The sequence below is a fragment of the Schistocerca nitens genome, chromosome 8 (genome assembly GCF_023898315.1).
Source record: "Schistocerca nitens isolate TAMUIC-IGC-003100 chromosome 8, iqSchNite1.1, whole genome shotgun sequence".
Taxonomy (NCBI): domain Eukaryota; kingdom Metazoa; phylum Arthropoda; class Insecta; order Orthoptera; family Acrididae; genus Schistocerca; species Schistocerca nitens.
The window spans coordinates 35,011,002-35,025,873 of record NC_064621.1 but is presented as its reverse complement, the minus strand read 5'-3'; the positions used below and the strand labels follow the sequence as shown (position 1 = coordinate 35,025,873).

The 14,872-nt window shown below is 43.8% G+C and overlaps 1 protein-coding gene across 1 annotated transcript in view; it reads left to right on the top strand.

Annotated features, from left to right (window-relative positions):
- Positions 1–9,703, top strand: part of LOC126199213 (myrosinase 1-like) — a 91,589-nt gene extending 81,886 nt beyond the window's left edge. Inside the window, exon 11 of the mRNA XM_049935992.1 lies at positions 9,501–9,703. Coding sequence (XP_049791949.1) covers positions 9,501–9,627 — 127 coding nt within the window. The 3' untranslated portion in view covers positions 9,628–9,703. The remainder of the gene's footprint in view (positions 1–9,500) is intronic.
- Positions 9,704–14,872: the final 5,169 nt, after the last annotated feature.

Below are 14,872 nucleotides of genomic sequence, written 5' to 3'. Positions count from 1 at the left end.
TGTTCCGGAATTCGAACCGAGAACAACTACCAACATGAGTAACTTAGAAAGTAGATATCCTCGGTGTAGCAAAGCAGCTTAAATCAAGAAAGGCAAGGAAATACAGTAGAAGCAGCCCGCTGAATTACGCTAACGTGGAGCTACAATAGGATTTTGGGACATATACCGTGTTCCAACATTATGAGTTATCACGAAAAAATGATTTATTGTCAAACAGCCAACACAGATTCAGAAAATTTCGTTCTTGTGGAACACAACTAGCTCTTTATTCTCACGAAGTAATTAATGCTATTGACAGGGGATGTCAAATTGATTTGATAATTAGATTTCAAGAGCGCTTCCGACACCGTATCTCACAAGCTACTTCTAATAAAATTGCGTGCCTATGGACTATCGTCTCAGGTATGCGACTGGATTCGTGACTTCCTGTCAGAAAGGTCGTAGTAGTAATTGACGGAAGGTCGTCGAGTAAAACATAATTAATATCTGGGACATCTGATACAGGCTCTCTGCTGTTCCTGATCATCATTTGAAGTCAATTGTCACTTTTAGTATCATACAAATATCGTTTCTAAGTCATTTTGCAATTTGGTTTGACCATGTGATGACTTTATATGACGGTAAATGACAGCATCATCTACAAAAAATCTAAGAGTGCTACTCAGATTGTCTCCTAAGTGTGAAGCCATCCTCATGAGTACCAATATTAATCCGTTAAACGTCCGTAATACGATAAATCGCGCAAATCTAAAGACTGCAAATTCGACTAAGCACTTACGCAATACAGCTACGAATAACTGAAGTTAAAACGATCACGATAATGTTGTGGGTAAAGTAAACCAAACAACACGTTTTATTGATAGATGATTGAGAAAATGCAACAGGTTTACTAGAGAGACTGCCTAATCTACGCTTTTTCCTCCTTTGGAGTGTTGCTCAGCGGTGTTGGATCCGCATCAGACAGAATCGAAGGAGGACATCGAAAAAATTCAAAGAAGGGCAGCTCGTTTTGTACTATCACGAAACAGTGGAGAGAGCGCCACGTATATGATATGCGAATTGGGGTGGCAGCCATTAAATCAGAGGCTTTTCGTTGCGGCTGGATCTTCTCATGAAATTTCGGTCACTAACTTTCCCCTCAGAGGGTAAAAATATTTTGTTGGCGGCCAGTTACATAGGGAGGAATGATCATCATAATAAAATAAGGGAAATCAGAGCTCGGTTGGAAAGATTTAAGTGCTCGTTTTCCCGCGTGCCGTTAGAGAGTGGAACGGTAGAGAAATAACTTGAAGGTGGTTCGATGAAACCTCTGCCACGCACTTAATTGTGAAATGCAGAGTAATCACGTAGATGTAATTGCAGATGTAGAGACAAACGGTTACAATGAAATATTTTTCAATTCTATGAATAATTCTGTTACACACTTTATTTTACTTTTTTAAAGAGATAGAGCCCCTCCACGCCCACACTGGCATGATGCCCAACACAAAATGTTCGTTTGCAAGAATCTACGCTGCCTAACAAAACACCATCGGCGTGCATGTTAGTGATTAGAATTGCAATTCTCTGCGACAAGGGAACAGCCATCAGAGTTCACATGTGTTTTTCGTGTTCAGTGTTGCTAGCAGGACTGGTAGGGTACATAACTGGTGTGGCAAAGTTTGATCTTGAATTATCAGGGAGAAGGAGATGTTACGCAGTCGCGTGAGCGTTATTAGCACGTGACAGAATCGGAAAGTAGCCTCACCGTGGATCTGCATTTGGCTGGAATCGTGAAATGTACAGGTTTGTGCGGCATTCGGATGTGACAGGGGCAAGATGCTGGACTACATGGGAACGTGTTCACAATGCAGCACACGTACGTCCCTGGTCTGACGAACTCTAAGGCACGCTTGCGCACCTCGGTTGTCCCGATAAATCACTGAATTTAAGTAACATCACTGTTATTTTCCTCGGGGAGATTAATTTTTCGTCCCACGTGCTTACACGATAGTCGCATGTGCGAGAGACATTGTATATTCAGAGATGTTAACGATCAGCTGTCTGGAAAAGCGGGTGAAACATGTCAGTGATCATAGCTGTAACGTGGTGGCTCGACCGCAGGCTATTACAACGCTGCCCCATGAGGCAGGGGCGCCCACTAGTACCTGTGAGCTCGGTTGAGGGTAGGCGCTAGTTGTACAATTCACCTGGCAGCTGGCCTTGTCGCAGACGTTCTCCGCTCGAGCTAGCCTCTGGGCAATCACTTGGCTACATTCCAGTGATGTGGCTGCCCACCCCCGTCTTCTGCCGCCTGCAGGTGTTCGGCTATCCGCGGGTGGGAACATGAGCTGTTCTACACGACGTACTCACGAATGAGTGGCTGCAGCTGGAGGCAGAACACGTTAAGCAACTTGTGGACTCACTCAGACCGTTATCAAGGCTTTTTGGCGAGTTACACGACATTACTGTTACGCTACCTCGGCGAGATTAATTTTTTGTACCATGTGCTTACACGAAAGGCGCATGTGTGAGAGACATTGTACATGGTGATTCAAAAAGAATACCACAACTTTAGGAATTTAAAACTCTGCAACGACAAAAGGCAGAGCTAAGCACTATCTGTCGGCGAATTAAGGCAGCTATAAAGTTTCATTTAGTTGTACATTTGTTCGCCATTTCAGCCAATAAAGTTTTTGGTCCCTTTTTCTTCCAAGGTGCTACTGTAACTGGACTACAGTATCTACACTCCTGGAAATGGAAAAAAGAACACATTGACACCGGTGTGTCAGACCCACCATACTTGCTCCGGACACTGCGAGAGGGCTGTACAAGCAATGATCACACGCACGGCACAGCGGACACACCAGGAACCGCGGTGTTGGCCGTCGAATGGCACTAGCTGCGCAGCATTTGTGCACCGCCGCCGTCAGTGTCAGCCAGTTTGCCGTGGCATACGGAGCTCCATCGCAGTCTTTAACACTGGTAGCATGCCGCGACAGCGTGGACGTGAACCGTATGTGCAGTTGACGGACTTTGAGCGAGGGCGTATAGTGGGCATGCGGGAGGCCGGGTGGACGTACCGCCGAATTGCTCAACACGTGGGGCGTGAGGTCTCCACAGTACATCGATGTTGTCGCCAGTGGTCGGCGGAAGGTGCACGTGTCCGTCGACCTGGGACCGGACCGCAGCGACGCACGGATGCACGCCAAGACCGTAGGATCCTACGCAGTGCCGTAGGGGATCGCACCGCCACTTCCCAGCAAATTAGGGACACTGTTGCTCCTGGGGTATCGGCGAGGACCATTCGCAACCGTCTCCATGAAGCTGGGCTACGGTCCCGCACACCGTTAGGCCGTCTTCCGCTCACGCCCCAACATCGTGCAGCCCGCCTCCAGTGGTGTCGCGACAGGCGTGAATGGAGGGACGAATGGAGACGTGTCGTCTTCAGCGATGAGAGTCGCTTCTGCCTTGGTGCCAATGATGGTCGTATGCGTGTATGGCGCCGTGCAGGTGAGCGCCACAATCAGGACTGCAAACGACCGAGGCACACAGGGCCAACACCCGGCATCATGGTGTGGGGAGCGATCTCCTACACTGGCCGTACACCACTGGTGATCGTCGAGGGGACACTGAATAGTGCACGGTACATCCAAACCGTCATCGAACCCATCGTTCTACCATTCCTAGACCGGCAAGGGAACTTGCTGTTCCAACAGGACAATGCACGTCCGCATGTATCCCGTGCCACCCAACGTGCTCTAGAAGGTGTAAGTCAACTACCCTGGCCAGCAAGATCTCCGGATCTGTCCCCCATTGAGCATGTTTGGGACTGGATGAAGCGTCGTCTCACGCGGTCTGCACGTCCAGCACGAACGCTGGTCCAACTGAGGCGCCAGGTGGAAATGGCATGGCAAGCCGTTCCACAGGACTACATCCAGCATCTCTACGATCGTCTCCATGGGAGAATAGCAGCCTGCATTGCTGCGAAAGGTGGATATACACTGTACTAGTGCCGACATTGTGCATGCTCTGTTGCCTGTGTCTATGTGCCTGTGGTTCTGTCAGTGTGATCATGTGATGTATCTGACCCCAGGAATGTGTCAATAAAGTTTCCCCTTCCTGGGACAATGAATTCACGGTGTTCTTATTTCAATTTCCAGGAGTGTAGATGTTATAGAATTGGCTGTTCCCTCAGCTCGAACAAGAAGCACAACAATTCATATTTCAGCAGGATGGAGCGCCACCACATTGGCACTTATCTGTCCGTAACTACCTGAACGTCAACTACCCGAGGCGATGGATCGGCCGCCAGGCAGCCCGTGACAGAGCACTTCATCACTGGCCTCCAAGAAGCCCTGATCTTACCCCCTGCAATTTTTTCTTATGGGGGTATGTTAAGGATATGGTGTTTCGGCCACCTCTCCCAGCCACCATTGATGATTTGAAACGAGAAATAAGAGCAGCTATCCAAACTGTTACGCCTGATATGCTACAGAGAGTGTGGAACGAGTTGGAGTATCGGGTTGATATTGCTCGTGTGTCTGGAGGGGGCCATATTGAACATCTCTGAACTTGTTTTTGAGTGAAAAAAACCTTTTTAAATACTCTGTGTAATGATGTATAACAGAAGGTTATATTATGTTTCTTTCATTAAATACACATTTTTAAAGTTGTGGTATTCTTTTTGAGTCACCCTGTATATTCAGAGAGGTTAATGATCAGAATCAAATACGTTATAGGAGTAAAATATTCACTCTGATCTCTATACATAATGAGATCTCAATAATTGTAAATTTTAACTGCGCAGTTCACAGCAGCAATGTTTTTGGCGGATGTAAACTATTCCCTGGTGCAGTCTAAACCTTCCATACATTGTACAGTAAACCATAATAGAATATTTGTCAAGATTCAGGCCGAGCAAGTTGACCACCACGCGGAAGGATCGCAGTATTGCGCAGCAAGCACATCGTAACCCATACACATCTGTGCCTGCCATCCAAGAACGAGTAACGGACTCCGTGAAGCACTCCGTGACGTCCTGAACCATTGCTCGGAGACCAGCGGCACCGGACCGTGAAATTACAGTTCCACGCACAGGCTGACGTTAACACGACGACACTAACGGCTGCGTTCGGAGTGATACCCCACGGTGTTTAGCGATGAATCGCGATTCTACCCTACCCTGGACGACAATCGTCGGCTATTATGGTGAAAACCTGGGGAGAGGTTCCATTACTCCAGTTTTTTTGTAGGGGCACAGCTGTGTTGCTGCTGGCCTCATCGTGTTGGGAGCCATCTGGTATGACGTCAGGGGTCGCGGCTTCTTGTGAACTGAGGGACACTGGCAGCAGAACGGTACGTCACGGACGTCCAGGGTCCTTTGGTGTTACATCTCATGCCACGCTATTGTGGTGTCACTCCTTAACAACACTATCCTCCGCCACACACCGTAATATGTGGCTTGCGGATTATAGAGGAGGATGTAGAAAACTATAACGAGCACTAGAAGCTTCCCTTCCTTCTTCTGATCCCCCCCCCGCAGCCTACATTCTTCAGTAAACCTATCTTCCCTTCTCTGCCCTATGATACCGTTCCAGCCGCTTAAAAGTTTATGTTACCCTGTTCCTCATTTATTCCGTTTCCTCCTCATCGTCTTGAGACGTGGTATTTTAAGTTTCCACAGCTGTGGCTGCTGCTGTCTCAGTTTAACACCTCAGAAGAAGTACCTGCTCACTGAATTGCTCGTACTAACTCATCCTGCTACCTGCCTGCTACCTACCTTCCTATGCGTAAAGACGCAACAGCTTTCACCAACTCTTTTTTTTTTTTTTTTTTTTTGTATCCGGTTATTGGTTTGATGCAGCTCTTCATGCTACTCTATTCATCTCCAAGTACGTGCTGCAATCTACATCCTTCTGAATCTGCTTGGTGTATTCATCTCTTGGTCTCCCTCTACAATGTTTACCCTCCACGCTGCCCTCCATTACAAAATTCTGATCCCTTGATGCCTCAGAACGTGTCCTACCAAACGATCCCTCCTTCTTGTCAAGTTCTACCACAAATTCCCGTTCTCCTCAATTCTATTCAGTACCTCATTAGTTACGTGACTACCTATCTAATCTTCACCATTCTTCTGTAGCACTAATTTCGAAAGCTTCTATTCTCTTCTTCTCTGAACTGTTTATCGTCCAAGTTTTACGTCCATACATGGCTACACTCCATACAAATACTTTCAGAAAAGACTTCTGTCACTTTAATCGATACTCGATGTTAACAAATTTCGTCAGAAACGCTTCCCTTGCAATTGCCGGTCTACATTTTATATCCTCTCTACTTCGACCATCATCAGTTATTTTGCTCCCCAAATAACAAAACTCATTTATTACTTTAAGTGTCTCATTTCCTAATCTAATACCCTCAGCATCAACTGATTCAGTTCGACTACATTTCACTATGCACGTTTTGCTTTTGTTGATATTCATCTTATATCCACTTTTGAAGACACTATTCCAACTAGCTGCTCTTCCTGGTCCTTTGCTGTCTCTGACAAAATTACAATGTCGTCGACTAACCATAAAGTTTTTATTTCTTCTCCATGAATTTCAATTCCTACTCCAAATGTTATTTTTATTTCCTTTACTGCTTGCTCAATACACAGATTGAATAAAATCGGGGATAGGCTACAGACCTGTTTCACTCCCTTCTCAACCACTGCTTCCCTTTCGTACCCCTCGACTCTTAAACTGCGATCTGGTTTCTGTACAAATTGTAAATAGCCTTTCGCTTCCTGTATTTTATCGTGCCACCTTTAGAATCTGTTTTTATCACCCTATAATCATATGACCAGAAATATCTTCCCTCTACTTATTTCTCTTCGCTAATCACTACTGAGCCCCACTTTAGCCAAGATATAGATATTTTCAGATTCTCCTGCTTCTATAAAACAATTAAAAATCTAACGTTTGACACCTCAGTTTTAGTTGCATTCATCTGCGTCGTGAAAACGCCCACCGGATCAGCGCCGCCACGGAAATGCGAACGAGCGACAAGTTTAGATCCTAGAATTAGTTACATCTTCATATTACCTTTCAAGACAGTATGTCTCTGTACACAGCTGATTATGTCTTAAAGCATTAATTTTCAATGCCATCTGCATCCTCATACCGCTGATCATTGCTGATACTTCCACCTTTAGCAACAGCTTTCCGTTCCAGGAGCAACGTGCTTCGTTGAAAATTAATCTACACTTCCACCATCTTTTTAAAAGGCCGTTGGCAGAATGAAGATGATTTCGCATACTGGAAATTTCTGACCATCCTAACTGATTATTTGTGTTGAAAATCAGTGACTGGAATCAAACCCGGTTACCAGAAGCATTCCATTGGAAGTCGGAGACCCCAGTGGTCCTTAAACCCTTTGGAACCATGCACACACAGTTGTGTGGGTTCGTTTTATTTGCGTTGTAGCGCCATATTATTGTGCTATGCAGTAGAGTATTTAGAGAAAAATTGTGCAAGAATCGCTCCTTTGTGTAAAAGGTACCTTGTCTTAACAATTTTAAAATTTCGGGCGGGTCGGAGACATCTGTCTCGAGAAAAGTCTTAATTGTATATTATTGATCGCGATTTGTCATTTGAAAAAATATGTCTGAGATTCCGAAGGGGCTACAGAAGCAATTAAAGACTCGTCCGCCTAAGAAGTTTCAAATACCTTCATAGCAACAGTGACTGTGACACCCAAACACACAACTGTCGTATTGGGACAATGTTACTGGCGTCTGCTTGTTTTCAGTCGATGCCTGAGGTTAGAATTCGGAGAATAGTACGGTAGATTAGCACTTCATTGCCACAGACCGTTTGTTTCTTACTTGTGAGGAAATTCTAACTTTATTACATGAATTTAAAATAAATTACTTCAGCGAAAGTGATGCATCGTCAGAAGCAAGTTGGAATGCTCCAACAAACAAACGCAGGCCGGGAAAAATCTCTTAATTTTACGATGAAGAGTAAAATCTCAAAAATACATCTCTAACAGGACTGGTTTATCCAGAAGTTCAGGACAACTTTACTAGGTAACAAAGTGGGTAGAATCCTCAACGAAGACCTCAAACATCTCAGTGATCTATAATACTTGGATTGGCTCAAACGTTACCACCAGGTGAAAGGCTGTATTTCGACAGATACCTCACAACTTTGCCATTATTGCAACAGCTTCTTCAATGTAGTCTGGAAGGATCAGCCATGAAATCGAAAAACGTTTAAAACCTGTTCACCTGGCAGAAGAAAAAACCTGAAAGAGTCCAGCAGGGACGATAATGAAATAGTCGTTATCCAGAGGAAAGGCTCAAAGGCTGTTACACTTGCCTCCACTTCTACAGGTTGTGACCAAGTAAACAATGTTTGAAAATGCAATAAAAACAGGAAAGAAGTACACATCAGTGCCATGTTCTGCAGCTGTAATGAGGTACAGCTAATTTATGGGGGGAGCTGACCTTTGTGCCTACAGGACTTGCTTCAAGACGAAAAAGTGAAGTTTAAAAGTTTTATTCTTTTACTTGATTTCAGTAGTGTCAGTGTCTGGATACAATGCAAACCCACTAAAGTACGAAAGAAAAATACTTCAGATATTGTGGAAAGGTCACTGGTAAAGTGCTAACTTATACAACTTCAGGTCAATTACAAGTAACAGCCGCGAAACAAAATACATAAATCAGTAAATGCACCATTGTATGATAAAGAGGCTACATTGATTTTGGCACTGGTCTACTGTTCGTTTTCATACTGCTCAAAGCAGTAGGCAAAACAACTGCAAGAAGAGGACAAGAACAATAGGTGTGTAGTGTAACATTTATTTGTGTTTATCAAAATACATTAACAACTTCGTAAATGTCACTGTAAGGAGGGACAGAAATGTGTAAGTTTGTCTTGGACCAGACAGTCGTGTGGGTCATAACTTTTTTATCAAAATCGGAAAATAAAAATTTGTTATCTATTAGTATACTATGCTATGAATATTTTAATTACAAATGCCCATTGATTTCAAAATGTCCATTCGACTACATTCCATTACCTATTTTTTTTACTTTTGTTGATGTTCATCAGCTTAATTTAAAAAAAAATTATCTCTTCGTTTCAGTTTCGCTTACAACTCTCGGCCGCATTATAATGTCACCGGCATCCTGCAAAGTTCGTGTTTTTCTCCCAAACTTTAATCCCTTTCCGTGTCGTTAAATGCTTACTGAATGCACAGCTAGAATTACATCACGGAGAGTCAAAGAGCCTGTCTTACTCCCTTCTCGAGTGCTGCTCTCGTTTCGTGTCCTTCGGCTCTTATAACGACAGTCTGGTTTCCGTAAAAGTCATTGGCAGCTGTTCACTAGAGTATCAATAATGTTCAGTCAGGTATTTCATGATGGTAGCCGTCCGTATGAACAGTGATTTTGTATGTTAAATACCGTTAAAGTGAAAGTAACTACTGGATGGACGTCAGTAATACAAGGACGTGACTTTCTTTTGCAGTGTCAAATTTGGTCTGTACGAGGTGGACTTCGACAGCCCGAACAGGACGAGGACTCCGAAGGCCTCCGCCGGCGTCATATCGCAGATCTACGAGAGCAGAGAGGTGCCTCAGGAGTACTTCTGGTGAAGCCGTCTGGACACTTTACTGCAGCTTGTCTTGGTCAATGTGCTGTTAAAATAAATATCCTCTGACAATTAGCAAAGTGTTGGTTCTTTCCCAAATCCTAACATTTTTTGTAGCCTTTAGAACGACTATAACGTTTGGGACGTGTTTAATTATACAGATTTCTTGATACTGAACAACCTAATGCAGCTTCAAAAAGCAAAACATGTCATAGAGACCGTGAAGCACTTCATCGCACGCCACACACTGAGCTTGTTGCCCGAGGTTTTCACAATCTACATCCTTGACGAACAGGTATGTGTGCGTCTAGGTTACGACTCCTTTGCGGCTCTGCCGTCTGTGAAAACGATGCTCAGTGGCTCGTGAGATGTTATATTGCAACAAAAAAAGAAGAGGATAAAAAAAAGAACGAAACACATGGTGAAGAAGGAAACAAGTAAAATATACGAGAAAAAAATTACTAATAAATCAAAAAATTAAGAAGTCAGTAATTAATTGAAAGTTATGTTACATCACATCGTACTACAAAATGCAATTGAAAGGAAAACTATAGTTCAATACCTCACCGACAACGAGACCATTAGAGAAGGGTGCAATTAATTTATTCTGTAATAGATAATATTAATCATAAGGATTTCACACACCTCCTTTGCAGGCATCGCCTCTGGACTTGATAATCACCAAATTGACGATTCCTCGATGCCTCGATGTGTTCTGTGTCAAGCGGTCCCTTCTTTTAGCCATCTTCTGCCATAAATTACTGATTTCGCTGATTCGATTTAGTAACTCTTCATTACTTATTCCATCTTTCCATCTAACCTTCAGCATTCTTCCGTAGCATTGCATTTCAAAAGTTTCTGTTCTCTTCTACTTTGAACTGCTTATTGTCCACGTTTCATTTTCGTAGAAAGGCTGCATTCCATACGAACACCTTCAGCAAAGACTACTACATGCTTCTTTTTCTCAGAAACTCTTTTATGTTATTAAGATTGCTTTTTATATCCTCTCCACTTTAATCATTGTCTGTTATTTTATTGCCCCAGTAACAAAAGTCCTCTACTACATTTGGTGCATCATCTCCGAATCTGATTTCCCCAGCATCGTCTGATTTTATTCGGCTACATTTCATTACCTTTGTTTTAGTTTTGTTGATGTTGATTTCATAATCTCGTTTTAAAATATCATCCATTCTTTCAATTGCTCTTGCAAGTCTATGACCGAATTACAATGTCACTCGCAAACCTTAAAGTTCGTATTTTTTCCTGATCTTTAATGTCCAAAATTCTGCTCGGTTTCTTTTACCGCTTACTGAATGCATAAATGAAATAACACCTTGGAGAGCCTAGAACCCTGTCTCACTCCCTTGTGGACTGCTGCTTTCCTTCAGTGTTCTTCGGCTTCTATAACGACGGTCTGGTTCCCGTAAAAGTTATAGAAAATTTTTCGCTCCCTGTGTTTTGCCCCTGCTACCTTTAGAATTTCAGTGGTGTTGGTTGCTACATATAGCTTCTTGTTCCGAATAGGCCCAGATATGACGTTAAGATCGGGTGATTCAGTAGGGCCACCCGAAGTGCGACAGCGTTCCCGATTGTTCTACAAACCAGAAATGCGTGTATATGTGCAACCCTGCGAACAAGCTGGTTGTCATCTTGGAAGACAGGAGAGTCCACGTCATAGTCGTCATGAAGATGTGGAAGAAAACGCAACAGCTTGTCAACGAGAATGTTGAAATAAACTCCTGGTTAATATTGGCAACCTGTATGGCTCAAATGGCTCTGAGCACTATGGGACTTAACATCTTAGGTCATCAGTCCCCTAGAACTTAGAACTACTTAAACCTAACTAACCTAAGGACATCACACACATCCATGCCCGAGGCAGGATTCGAAACTGCGACCGTAGCAGTCCCGCGGTTCCGGACTGCAGCGCTAGAACCGCACGCCCACCGCGGCCGGCAGCAACCTGTATGTTTCTGCCCACGTAATGGTACACAAAACATTTCCACAACGTAGCACATCCACCCCGGGCAGATCTACAATCTGCACTGAACGCTTCATTGGGTAGTCGGAGCCCACGCCACCTTGCATCGTTTGAAAAGAGGCAAAATCGCGACTTGTGGGCCACTTTACAGGTGTCGAGTCAGGTAGTGTCTAGTTTCGGCACTGTTTGGGCGACTGAAGTCTTTCTTGATGAGCTGTTGCGAGCAATTGCCTTTTGTGAGATACGCGATTCCAAACATCCATTGCATCCAGTTCCATTCGCAATATTGGCTCCGAAGTTAGTGTTCACAGACAGCAGAAATCCCTGTCTGGAGCGAAACCAAATATCACTGGCACTCATCTCCTTGTCTGTTAGCATTCTTCCACAACGATTGTCCTGATCCCATGATACATGTCTGTGAGCGGCACACCAGTCTTCGTAAACCACGGTTGACAGTCCGCGATAATTCACCGACAAATCGCACAAATTCATTTGCGGTGTGGTCATGGCCATGTTCAAATACGACGTTTCATTTCTGCCTGTGTTCCACGTCTCCCCATCTACCGTATCTTAGTATCCTGATTCCATTCAAAAGGCTAACACGTATACAGCAGTTCACCGTCCGCCGGCTTAGCTGGGTGGTAACGTGAACGCCTCCGATGAACTGGGCCCGGGTTCGCTTCCCGGCCGAGTTGGAGATTTTCTCCGCTCGGGGACTGGGTGTTGTGTTGTCCTCACCATAATTTCATCCTCGTCATCGGCCGCAGGTCGCCCAATGTGGCGCCGAATGAAATAAGATTTGCAATTGGCTGCCGAACCCGACTGGGACCTCCCATACGATCATTTCCTGTCATACTACTTCACCGTGTAACGTACCTAGGCGATGAAACTCTTAAATTATACAGTGATGCAGCCACACGATCAGAGCAGCCTCTGGCTGTGATATTAATATTATTCTCTAAGAATTTGAGAATTAACTTGTTTCATAAACAAATGAAGCTTCTTACGAAGCGCTCGCCCTTTGGCATTCGCCTTCTGAAGCACAGGGACGTATCTTTGTGTACTAGCGGCAGGCGAAGAACCATCTGCGGCAATGCAAATAAACCGAGTGACTGAAAAAATTAGCTTTATTTATTAACGACTAACATGACGAATCACATGCGAGATTAAATTCAAGTTTTTTGCACCAACAAAGAGCAGAGCCTGACCGGATCTTTGCTGCCAAGAAGAAACTAGAAAACAGGTAAAACTATGTATTGTAATTTCAACCTAAGTTCAGGCAGAATACGAATCCAGAGTCCGCGACAACGAGGACCATGAGGAACGGTATGTCTCAGGTGATCAGTGAAGGGTAACATGCCCGCTTGGAGCCGGTCTGCAACAGTTGCAGTGCTCCAAAGCGACTGGTGTCGACTTTTAAGGCGGTGACTAATTCTTTTTCTGGCGAGCTTATGCACCTGGCTTCTTTCAACTGGTCTATCGCCTAATGAGACTAAATGCGCTGTACTACTGAATAGGAGCCACAGAGTAACACACACAAAGCACGTAAGTGACAGGAGGAAGTCCTATGTTCAATAAGGTTTCGATCCCCTGAAACGTATCTGTGAAGTCGTTTCATAAGACGCTTGTCGAATTCGGTACAACTTATTCACTTTACTACCTGATTTTAGCTCAATTCATGAACTCTTCCAGAAATATTGAGCACTGAAATAAGGCCTATTGATTATTACATGTGTGTTTTAATGTGGGGTTTCGGTTTTGTTTTGTGGGAATCGCTGAATTGGTCATCGTCTGCTGGGAGCAGACGATGTTGCTTCTCGTTCGAAGGAGAGTACAGGATGACCAACTGTCCAATACCTGAACAGAGAGGTTTACCCATCTTAGTCGAGGGCTGTGTCAAAGGCTGTTTTTGTGCGTGAGGATGGTGACTGATGGCTACCTCTCTGTAGCTTCCGCTGCACGGGGAGCTAGGCAATCTCGTAAGAGAAAGGGGCACTCTTCGATGAACGCTTGCTGAGTACGGATCGTAGCCCTTAAGGTGGGTTTCAGGTTATAGGAATCAGGTTGAGTTAGGACTTCGTTATATTTAACTTGTGAAATACTTAAGAACTTCAGCTTAACTGAAGCGTGTGAAGCGAGTTATTTTTTTAATGATTTTTAATCTTATATTTTGTGGAAGTTGCTTTTGTCTTTGTGTGTCGATTTTGTGCCACGTGTTTGGCAATCAACGACCCCTCTGGTCCACCACGGCACCGCAGTAGGCTTTATTTCAACAGTTTGCTTGTTTAATGAGCTACAATTTCTGCAAGAATATCTGTTCTTTCGTGCGCTTTCTACAAAGCAGCACAACAGTTGAGTCAGAATGCACCACGTGCTCTAGTTCGGCCGTCTGCAAGCAGCAGACTCAGTATGTTATCGCACAGCCTTGTGTATTGGTTAAACCTCTGTCCAGAATAGTGCATGCGTAGAATGGTAAAGCAAATCTCCCGGAGTGATTTTTATGGTATTAATGCAAAGGAGATATAGTTCAACTGTCTCCCACCCCCGTCTTCTGTGTTTCTTCTTGCTTTAGTTAAATTGTGCTCTGTTTCATTCTCACGTAATTCTTACTTAAATATTTCGAGTCAGGCACCAGTTAAGTGTAGTTAGGATGTGCAACTAAATATTTAGTTACAATAAATAATCTGTGTGAAAGATAAATTCTTTGGTGTCGATCTTACCCCCTTACTCCGATTTCCAGTCCTGAATTAATCAAGTTGCTTCATGCACGACATGGAGTACTATTTATCTGGCTGCTTAAAGAAATTTGCGTACTTGTAATTAAATTATTAAAGTAATTAAACTAATAATTTTCCAGCTCCCTTTTTTTCTAAATGGTTAGGAAGGGCTTGGGATGGTGGCGACCCTGTGTTTCTGAATTTTTATCATTATTTGTGTGTGGGAAGCAGCTATAAATGCAAGATAACGTATATGGCTCGACGAGAAACGTCGTAAAGATAGTAATACGTTACACCCGTCTACCAACGTTACTGTTCCCTTGCCCAGGAAAAATAAAAATATAAACTGTGTTTTAATACTGAAATGGGAAACTAATGAGTATAAATGTAAGTGAAATACGATTTATGTCAGTGTATATAATATACAAAAATATGAAAATTAAGTGGATGATGTTACGATGTAGGTGACGATTCTGCTTCTGCTGACCGTGGAAGGCATCTGTTTGCTCGGCAGCCTGTACATTACGATTCTCCAGCGAACGATGTCGGCT